Source organism: Alosa pseudoharengus, unplaced genomic scaffold (genome assembly GCF_046254945.1).
Source record: "Alosa pseudoharengus isolate Yale_2024_CS ecotype anadromous, Long Island Sound unplaced genomic scaffold, YU_APseudo_1.1 YU_APseudo_1.1_scf_7, whole genome shotgun sequence".
Classification (NCBI taxonomy): Eukaryota; Metazoa; Chordata; class Actinopteri; order Clupeiformes; family Clupeidae; genus Alosa; species Alosa pseudoharengus.
Genome location: NW_027468859.1, coordinates 34972902 through 34983746, shown reverse-complemented (window position 1 = coordinate 34983746; position 10845 = coordinate 34972902). Strand labels below are relative to the sequence as shown.

Below are 10845 nucleotides of genomic sequence, written 5' to 3'. Positions count from 1 at the left end.
TAAAAGAAAGCCAAATATTCATCATCATCATCATGGCGGCATTTCCAGTATTGGCGATAAGTAGTCGTTTGTCCACTAGATGGCGCATCATTGCAGTGAGATGTAATTTTGTTGGAAGTTAAAAGTGGGTTGGAAAAACAATGGACGCTTCCTATAAGGACTGTAGTTTACCGCAGAGAACGTCTAATAAAGATAGGACGATGTTCACATGAAATGTAATTCCCATTTCTTCTTGAAGCCGAAATAAATCTGAGAATGTTTATCGGACATGCTTGGTTTTTACTGCATGTACGTTAATCTTATAATATCAATAAGGACCTAGGTACAATAATGTTACTTTTAGCGTTGGTTGAGTGATGGAGGCCAATTTGATTGCATTTGTAGAAAACTATAAATGCGGTTATACCAAGCAAATTGATAGCAGCACTGTAATTGTATCTTTCGACTGTCATTTGTTGCAAGTGCTACAAAAATCATTCTGTGCAATGAAAGATTTACCAACGTTACACCGGTCTGATACAGTTTTGCCTATACATGCGTGAGACTGAGACGCTTGTTTATTTGTTTGAAGTGTGTGCAGGGAGTGAGAGGGGAATCGATGTGCTTTGATTCCAGCTTGGTAAATTGTAGTCTGTGAGATTAAAAAGCACGTGTGTGTGAAGTATCCAAACAATGACACCTTCATTTCATTATGGCTGCTTTCAACACACCTTAAGCTACTGTGTAGTGGGTCCCATTTAGAAGTGGCTACTTCATTCTTTCCTTGACTCATGGAGCTGCGTGAATTTTATTACAACTTTTCGCACGATATGGCAGTTTAAGTCCGCTTGATACTGTAAGGCGTAAGCCATTGGTTTCCAAAGGAGATTTTATTTGTGTCGCCAGCATAGCCTATTGACAATTTATGTTGTAAATAGGCCTACCTTATAGGCCTACCTGTAGCTTAGGGAAGCTACAGCTTTCTATTAGGATCTAGTTTGTTAGTTACAGTTTTGTCATAACTCCCTGATGCATTTTTGCATTTAGAATAGCCAAAGGGTGGATATCTCAATCGGAAAATTAAACAATATCGGGCGCCTATGGACTAGGCTGGGTGAACCCAGCCTGATCTGCCCGCTATTTATTTTTTGATTTCTTAAAAGATTGAGCTTGGTCTGGTGAAAGCCAGACAAGCCATGGACCTCAGTTACACAATGCAAGGGAACATGAATCAGCCTATATTTGCACGAACAACAACGGACAACAGCTCTTCAACTTTGGCCCGTTAAAATGTGTATGAACAGTCGCGACGCATTTCATCAAGGCCCATTTGGACATGTCAGTTAATTGCACCACTGGTTAGATGTAAAACAGCATTTCGTTTCAGACTACTGTTACTTAATTTGTGCATTGACAATAAAGTATCACATGAACTAAAGATGACTAAAATGCCAAACAAGCATACACAAAAGTTTCAAGAGTGGGGGATGGAGTAAAAGATGGAGACAAATTGATTAGTGGGATTTATTTTCGCTGAAAGGATGTACAGGACTGAGCGGCGGTCATATTTTGTACCGCTATGCGGTACATCTAGTTTATTTTCATTGTGTCCCCTAGGTTATATATGTGGCATGAAATGCCTTGTATGTTAAAAAAAAACTTCTGTCCGAAGCACTTTTGAATTTATTTCCTCAGCATATTAGGTCATATCATAGATTATTATGGCCATTATTTAAGCAGTGAAAGTAAAAATAAAAGTGTTTTTTAACTTTAATGTCACTAACGCTAATTATTTAATGACTCATTTGAATTTAAATATTTAAAATACTTTCACAGCAAAAATTATATATGCAATTAATTTAGATTAATTAATCACAGAGTATGTAATTAATTAGATCACATTTTTTAATCGATTGACAGCCCTACTAATTACACGGGATGATCTATTTCCCCCTCACATAGGCTACAATTGTCTGCCAACATGTGAAGTCATTAAACTCAAGAAACAAACAACTTGGAAACCTGAAACTAAAAAGTAAACATGTGGGGATGATTCAGTGAAACAGTAGGCCAAAGGAGACAGTCATTCCACATTCTGCTTTGCTTGGTTGGAAACTATTTCAAAAGTGATCTGAACTCTTGAAAAAGTAGCCTACTCTTATTTCCTTCAGATAGGTTGACAGTGAATAAATAGTTCATCTGGGTCCTCCTTTTCCCAGGGTGAAAGAGCCTCATATGGTTCTGTATGTTTTGCTCACAGATTAGATCTCTCATCCTACTCATAATTGCCTAATTGACTCTTGGGAAACAATAGGCCTACATGACAACCTTTTTCATGTACAATCTGTATAGTGCTTTACATTGTCAGATTATATATGTCTCAATTAATTTGTATCAAAAATGCCCTCCTCCACCTTTGGTGCTACCTTCTAGCTGTGGTGTGTATCCATAGCAATAAGTAGATGCAGCATATTGGGTACTGAAATATTCACAGGAATCCATAGAAATTGAATATTCATGTTGTTTTATTCTATATTAGTTGTGCAGATGTAGATGTATAGTCCGTTATATACTGTACACACCCATTGAACCAACAAAGAAAATGCAAAAAATATGTTTGTGTAATTATTCCATATTTTGTGTAGTCATTCTATATCAGAACCTCTGACATGAAATGAAACCCCAGAGTGTTACCTTTCATTTGAGACCAGGATTATGCTTCTACCCCAAGAGGTTGCCACGCAGTAAGGCTTTTATTGTCAGTATACATTTTACAAACTGGGAGTTTCCATAGGGCATTTTACAAAACACATGAGCATACCTTGGCAAATAATGGTCTAAAGTACAGATTTTCTTTCTATATTGATCTACTTTTGCACACAGCTTCACAAGACCTGGTACTAGGGCTCAGTTGTGTTTCTAAAGTCATATCAAGTGACCTAGAGGGCTGAAATATGGTCCGTTCAGAGATGCTTGTTATCCGGCAGAAAGAAAAAAGTACAGTACTTCACACAATCAAACTACAGGGTCTTAGCTTTCTAAAGAGCAAGCATTTGATGGTAGGCCAAAAGAGGTGGGGACAGTACCCTCTGAAGTAGGCACAGCACATTTTGGGGAAAAGACTAAATAAAGGCCCATTCTTAAATGTTCTGGGTGATGGTATAGATTGTGAACATTTCAATCAGGACAACACATTTTGCCAAGGGGGAAAAGTTCCAAAACAACCATTTTAATCAGTAACTTACATCACAAGCTATCTAATACGATATATTTGCTCAGTCTTAAACTTCATACTGTACAAGAATACAGTTCCAATTTTTCAACATTTTAATCTTAAAACATGGTGAATTTTATTGGAACGACCTTGAGGACTTTACATTGGCAATACAGAAAACCAGACACTCCCAGAGAAAACTGGGATCAGGGGGGCAGTTTTAATGCCGCCATTTCACCCCCACCCCCCCATAAATAAGATTTTCCATTTTGCACTTTCAAAAGCAGTAGTATACTTTAAGAAAAGAGTTGTTGTCTTGTTGAATTTCCCCGTATTTAAAAATGCCATACAAACCCTCCATTGTTTACTCCCCTCATTGTTGACTCTTTTCCAAAGTAGTGGCTGCTTGCTCTGAACGTCAGCTCCTCCCTGTGAGTTTTAACCACAGTCTTGGCACGAGGTCCTGAAGTCCTCTTCATTGCATTTAAACAATTTTTTTTAAGGAGGGTAAAGTTCTGCACACTGCGGCTTTATATCCCTTTTATATTCTGTCTTTATTTAAATGGCATCATTTTGATCTCCAGGATCTTCCTCAGGCCATGTAACCTCTTGTTCCCATGTTTCTTCATAGTCTGCACATTTCAGCCACAGCCAATGAGGCCTATTTTGAATTTGGGCTGGTTTCAATGTCACAATATATGAATTTGAGATCTTCATAGAGAAAATGACACTGAAATTGATTGACACTTCATTATAAAGGCCTGTGTCTACAGTTCTATATGGCTTTGGCCATTGGTAACTGGAAAACTAATCCATTACATAGGCTACTCTTTAGTCCTGAAAACTGAACCAAAATATTGTGTGCCAAATACTACACATTGTGCCAAAAAACACACAGATGCCCTGACATCAGATGGATAACTTCCAAACATGCATTTAGCCTACTTCACACAATGTTGCCACTGTGTAAACCAACTTGCTCTGGAACAACAGTCAACAGAAAAAAACAGAAACAGCTAGACATTTTACCCTGCTCAGTGCACACTAGCAGTGTACTGAGGGAAATATGCGGTTTAAGATACAACCCTGCCACATTTTGGTTCCAACTATTAATTTAATCAGCCGATTCTAATTGCCACAATTCTTAAGCATGGTAGATCAGATAATTAGTAAAATTACGCAGAAGCGCCTGCATGCAGCAGGATTTTTACTTTCGGACTTTTACATTTGTGATGTTAATGATACCATTAACATCACAAATGTAAAAGTCTGCGTGATTTTACTAATTATCTGATCTACCATGCTTAAGAATTGTGGCAATTAGAATCGGCTGATTAAATTAATAGTTGGAACCAAAATGTGGCAGGGCTGTATCTCAAACCGCATATTTCCCTCAGTACACTGCTAGTGTGCACTGAGCACTTACTTCCGTAGTGCCCACTTTTTGATGGTTAGTATTGTCCCGAAAAGAACACATATATGTTATAAGACTTAATAGAAGTGACACCTGTTGGCTCCTGTTTAGTGCGAGTAGTGTCTATTGTTCCACACTGAACTTTTTGACCGTTATTAGGGCGTCATCCAGGTACTTTAATATATACTTTACATCCAGGTACTTTAATATACTTAAACTAAGTACTTGTTCAAGTAGGAGGTTTGAGACATAGCCCTGGACACTGGACACAAATGGGCTTGAGTTTTAACTGTTGGTCCTTTCAGTTATTAGGCTACACACCTCTTCTGAATTTCCAGAAGGCCTACAAGTAAAATGTTTTCTGGGATGTCTCCCAGGATGTAATTGTGTTTATGAGAACTTTATACCCTTTCATGTGTAAGGCATGACGGCAATCCACATGACTTTGAGTACACATGCCCAAATACAATGATTCTACTAATATTGATGCTGATATTTTCCTCCACAAAAAGAAACAACACATTAGGCAAGATAATGATTTTTCTTGAATGGTGTGCTTGTCGTGAGCTTCTGTGCACACACACACACACTTAGGCTTACTTTCTGGAGTTCATAAGGGGACATATTTTATGTGAGTAGTGATGTAAATCTCATTACTGGTTCACACTGACCAAATTACATAACAGATTGACTAACATTAACATGTATTGTCAAAACTCTTACCACATAGGCCTACCTATATCCATGGCTGTTTGGGATTCAGTGCGGTCAGTCATTATCTGTCAATCCATATGCATAGCATGAATAGATATAGAGCCTATTCCAAGCTACAGTTAATTTAAGACCTTGCCATAGCCAGCACCGAAAAGGTATAGCCTAGCCCTGAGTCTAAATGCAGATAGCATATCAAAACACAATAAAGTGACTAGATCCAAGGTGACAATTTTTTAAATCTTGTTATAGCCTTACTAATATAAAACATTATTGGCTCTTGTTGGATCAGTGTGGACATCTCGTGTAGCCTACGGATATTTCAACTGGAACAGACACGGCCTTCCTCCTTGCGCCGTAAACACGTTTTCATTAAGTAGGATTAGTCCCATTTCGAGGTTTTTCTCCTCATGTATCTCTCCCCTTCGCTGTCAATCGCTTCATACAGCTGTTGGTCGTTCTCTTTAGTTGCATGAAGGTAGCCCAGGTATGCTACACACATGGAGATTGTCACCAGTCCAAAGGCCATGACCGGCTTGTTCTGAAAGTAAATGAAAACACATTATTAACCTTAGACCTGTAATAAAAGGAATAAAGTAGCCTAATGATTAAAACTCAAGCACACAGCTTTTAGGTGGATTACTGACGCATGTCAAATGAATGCTGATATATTTTATGGGCAACGTTTTGTTTGGCTGTTTAGTGAAAATATGATATTGTCTTACAGGTTTGATGAAGAGCTCCGGATTAACGGCACGGAAAACATTTGTGGTTCGCACCCCTTTAAACCCTGGGGTTCTAAATCCACTCTCTTTGGAAGTTGCCTTGCCAGTTTCAGTGTCTGGAGATGACATCCCAAGTCTCAGGAACCTGGACTTTTAAACCAGCGCAGAACGATGTGAACGATGTTTATTTAATAATGATGCCACTCCACAGCCATTCACACTGGGAGGAAATAATAATTGAATCTGTGCATATAAGATTTAAACTGGTTTTCGATATAGGCTAGGCTACTACTTATCTGGAGGACAAAATGTTGTTGTCAGGAGTCGAGACTGTAGGATCAACGACTTCAACAAGAAGGAAAAGCTTTAAAATGCGTCACATAATGTTACAGCGCCACCTCCTGGTTGGCACACTAAATTGTCCTAATGTGGGACACTGCCTACTACAGCAGTCCGAAAAACAAAAATTGTCTGCTAAATAGAACCATGACCTTATCCACATTACCAATAGTACAAATTTGTTGACAGCCCTAAACCAATAGGGTATTGTAAAGCCTAAAATTACATTCACAACAGCCTTTTTTTTTTTTTACTAAGTCTGGGGTACCATGTACCATGTCTTTAAAGGAAATTTCTAAATTTATCTAAATTTATCTAAATTATCTAAAGATAAGCGCTTCTCGCTCTCTCTCTGTCTCTCTCTCTCTCGACCATTAATAATTGACAGATCACCTAGCCACTATCATGAAAAATTCAGGGGCACACAACCATAGACACCAACATCAACATACAACATCTTAACCCCCCCTCCCCCCTCCAATAATTAGGTTATATTTGGCCAAGCCTAGGTTTACTACAAACAGCATCTAAAGAGTCATCAAAGTTCCCAGAAGAGACCCTGTAGCTTGTTACAGTAAAAAAGGAATGGTGTCGTCAACATTGCTGTTTATTTAATGGCTTGGCAGTAGGCCTCTCCGAATAGGCATCCACTTTCATGTTGAAAAACCAATGAAACGAGAGATGGTATCTTAAAATCCAGAGCTGAAGTGATATGATAGCCTATGAAGATATACACTACTGAGATAAAGCAATTGCATTTTAAACTTTGTTAAAAAATATGTGAGAGGTTTCATGTAAGTCTTGTTGGTACTAGACTATCAATCATGATAGTAACCAGGATAATCAAGTGTGTTATCAACGAGGCTGGGCCCTGTGGAGCACAGTGAGTGAGTGGGGAAACATGGATATGTAAATAATGGTGCTGTGGGTAGTGTAGGTGTTTCTGCTCGTCCCTGACAACAGGGATATAGGTGTGGCCTGCAGGTGTGTTTGCATGAGCAGGGACACTATATCAGGCTGTGCTGCCGTTGAGACCATCCTCAGTTTTTGCCAAGGCTTTTACAGAAGACCCGGACGGGGGAAAACTCATCTTAACCAATGTAAGTTGAAATGCAAAGTATTATACAGTACTTTAATACTTTTATTATACTTGTTGTACTAAATTATATTGAAGGCAAGATATGCAAAAGGTATGATGCTGTGCTATATAACCTATTGTGCTTTTCTTAAACATAAATTTGAAATTGCTCAGAGAAAAAGCACAGTGGAATTGTACTTGACATTGAGATAAGCAGCAGTTTCCCGAACAGGATACCTATTCCTGTAAGAACAGTTACGCGCATAGATTACATACCTGTGGGCCTGGTTATGACTCATGTGACATTAGGGACTTTCTCGTACAGCAAATTATAACTGTAATATACAGTACGTATATAAACCATAACACTTGTCTATTCAAATTGTCACAAGGTTCCTAGCTATAGATTATGATTCATTGGAACAGTACAATTGATTAGAAGTCATTTAAAGCGCTGTGAAGTTGCATGAATCATTTAAGCAAACAAAAAAAATTAAATGAGCATGTTTGATTTTAGTTTAGGCCTACAGTTGGTATTACAGGCCTTCTTAAATTTAGTTTTGTACTTTTGTTAGCAAAAAGTACAGACTTCTTGGTACAACTCTAGCTTTAGTTCTGGAGCACTGTCCACGATTAGATTTAAATAAGATTTTGAGTTTCTATGTTAATGTTTTATAAGATGTTTCAAGGCCTTTTTAAATTCTTGTTTTCTCATACCCACTCAACTTGTTTGTAGTTTCAGTTTTCGTTTAAGCAACACAGTTCACACAGGCATAGATGCAAACGCCTCATCTAGGATTAGGAGGGTTAATGTTAAAGTGAGACTCATTTGATATTAATTATATATATATATATATATATATATATATAGAGAGAGAGAGAGAGAGAGAGAGAGTTCTCCTTGGATGTATAAATAACTCCCATGGGACATCCAAGTACAACTTATGTGTGTGAAACTTATGTGTGTGAAAGGGGGGGTTAGAAGGAGACTAGAGTAGATGGCTTTTTCCCCACCTGAATTTTGCCAACCCTGCTGTACCAGGTCTGCACTCTCTTCACTTTCGATTTCCAAGTGATGTTACCAGTGTTGGAATGAAATGTACATTAAGCTCTTTTGGAAGTATAGGCCTACAGCAAACACATTGTCAAACAGAAATGCAGTTATATTTTGGGCTTTTTAGGATTTATTTTATTGGAGAGTGAAGAGATGAGAGGAAATGAAATGATGGAGAGAAGGGAAGTGGGGTCGGAGAGGCTGTACTCGAACCTGGGTCCCCTTTGGCTACTGAGCCTGTCCGTGGTACAGGCCGCTAAAGCTACCGTTGTGCTAGTGCATCTCCACTCTCACCTTTTCCACCCCTTACCTGTTTGCATCCCTGTACAGGACAAGATGAACTGGGGCTTTCTGGAGACTCTGCTCAGCGGTGTCAACAAATACTCCACTGTGATTGGCCGAGTGTGGCTGTCAATCCTTTTTGTCTTCCGCATATTGGTGTACGTGGCAGCAGCTGAGGCAGTCTGGAAGGATGAGACCAAGGACTTCACGTGCAACACCCTGCAGCCCGGCTGTGAGAACGTGTGCTTCGATCATTTCTTCCCAATCTCCCAGGTGCGTCTGTGGGCCCTCCAGCTCATCATGGTGTCAACTCCGTCCCTGCTAGTGGCCCTGCATGTGGGCTACCGAGAGCACAGAGAGGCCAAATATGGCAGGAAGCTTTATGCTAACAAGGGCAGCATTGATGGAGGCCTACTTGCCACCTACATTGTAAGCCTCCTGTTCAAAACTGGGTTTGAGATCGGATCTCTGGTCGCCTTCTACCTCCTGTACGACGGCTTCTCAGTGCCTAAGGTTTTTCAGTGCAGTCAAAGTCCTTGTCCCAACACAGTGGCCTGCTTCATCTCAAGGCCCACAGAGAAGAAGATTTTCCTCTACATCATGGGCTGCACTTCCATCGTGTGCATCTTTCTCAATGTCGTAGAGATGTTGTACATCGTGTTCAAACAATGTTGGAAGTACTTCAGCAAACACTATGTGCCTATAGAGGAGAAGAGAGGTTGTCAGTGTGGCAAAGCTCATGTGGTAACGGACTTACTAGGGCCCCAAGCAACACCTCAGGCAAAGCGAGCGAGCTCACAGTTGGAGTTAAAGCAGGAAAGTTCTCCTTCTTGATTGTTAGGCTTGGGGAAGGGGAACTACAGTTGTTCCTACCCTGAAAGAGCAAAACCAACATCAGGTTTTCATGTATACTTATGTATTGCAAGTTGAGGATTGATTCTGCAAAATGAATGAATATAATGCCAGTTTCTTGAAATTTATTTAACATGAAATTATAGGGCTTTACAAACTAATAGTCAGGGGGCCTATATGGTTTCTGTGGGTTTGAAATGTAAATTTTTGGAGTGGTTGGACTGTCTTAAGAGGTCATTGAACATGGAGAAAAATGATGTCTCCATTTTTTTTTACCTGTTTCAACCCTATTTTTTTGAAATTGTATATTTCACTGTAATTAACACCATAAATGTTGCCTAAATCACTGGCTATGTTGAATAAAGTTCACAAAACAGTTATGATTGTATGTCAGTATTATGATTGTATGTCAAACAATTAGAGATAAGATCAATAACCAATCAGTTTCACCAAATACACATTCCATTGCTGAAAGATAGCAAAAACATAACAGAATCACAGATGAGACCTCGAACAACATTTAATTCATTTACATATACACAACATATTAGATCTCACCTCCACAATTTCCTCATCAAAATCTACAACTATAGTCTACCTTCTTAAGACTGCTCTCCCCTTCCTGGATAATGTTTTGCTCTTGATTATAAATAATTCAATGCTATCAGGGCGTGTACCGCAGTCGTTTAAGACATCTGTTATTAAGCCCTCCCTCAAAAAACCTAGCCTTGTATCAATACTGGTCCTTCTGGACCTCAGCGCTGCCTTTGACACCATAGACCATGACATACTACTTAGGCTTGAAAATTTGATAGGCATCAGACTCAGCACTCGCTTGGTTTAGATCATACCTTCCTAACCGTCAACAATTTGTACAGGTCCATAATAAACCATCTACCCAGATTATGGTAAAATATGGAGTGCCTCATGGCTCAGTACTGGGGCCCCTGTTGTTTAGCAGATGATACCTCTCCATAAAACCTGATAAATTAACCTGTTGTAAAATAACTGCACTGTAACATTATAATCGTTGGCTGATCTGTGATCACCAATCTCCACACTCTCTCATGGACAAAAACAAGAAATTTGGCATATGTCTCTAGTGATGGGTCATTTACCAGTCCACACATATCTGCCACTGGATACATAGCCCAAAATCTGTTTCTTTTAGAATATGTGTGCCATCACCTGACTAAC

The 10845-nt window shown here is 39.1% G+C and overlaps 2 protein-coding genes across 2 annotated transcripts; one reads left to right on the top strand and one right to left on the bottom strand.

Moving 5' to 3' along the window:
- Positions 1-5129: 5129 nt before the first annotated feature.
- On the bottom strand, positions 5130-6379 carry smim8 (small integral membrane protein 8). Its single transcript, XM_076271841.1, has 2 exons — positions 6044-6379; positions 5130-5859 (listed from the first exon to the last, which is right to left on the bottom strand). The coding sequence occupies exons 1-2, from the start codon at positions 6170-6172 to the stop codon at positions 5701-5703; spliced, it is 288 nt and encodes a 95-aa protein (XP_076127956.1). The 5' UTR covers positions 6173-6379; the 3' UTR covers positions 5130-5700.
- Positions 6380-7347: 968 nt separating this feature from the next.
- Positions 7348-10028, top strand: gjb7 (gap junction protein beta 7). Its single transcript, XM_076272814.1, has 2 exons — positions 7348-7482; positions 8845-10028. The coding sequence occupies exon 2, from the start codon at positions 8851-8853 to the stop codon at positions 9628-9630; it is 780 nt and encodes a 259-aa protein (XP_076128929.1). The 5' UTR covers positions 7348-7482; positions 8845-8850; the 3' UTR covers positions 9631-10028.
- Positions 10029-10845: the final 817 nt, after the last annotated feature.

Coding starts and splice junctions, on each gene's coding strand:
- gjb7 (XM_076272814.1), top strand. CDS start 8,851: ATGAACTGGGGCTTTCTGGAGACTCTGCTCAGCGGTGTCAACAAATAC.
- smim8 (XM_076271841.1), bottom strand. CDS start 6,172: ATGTCATCTCCAGACACTGAAACTGGCAAGGCAACTTCCAAAGAGAGT. Junction 5,860..6,043: donor CGGAGCTCTTCATCAAACCT/GTAAGACAATAT, acceptor ATTTACTTTCAG/AACAAGCCGGTCATGGCCTT.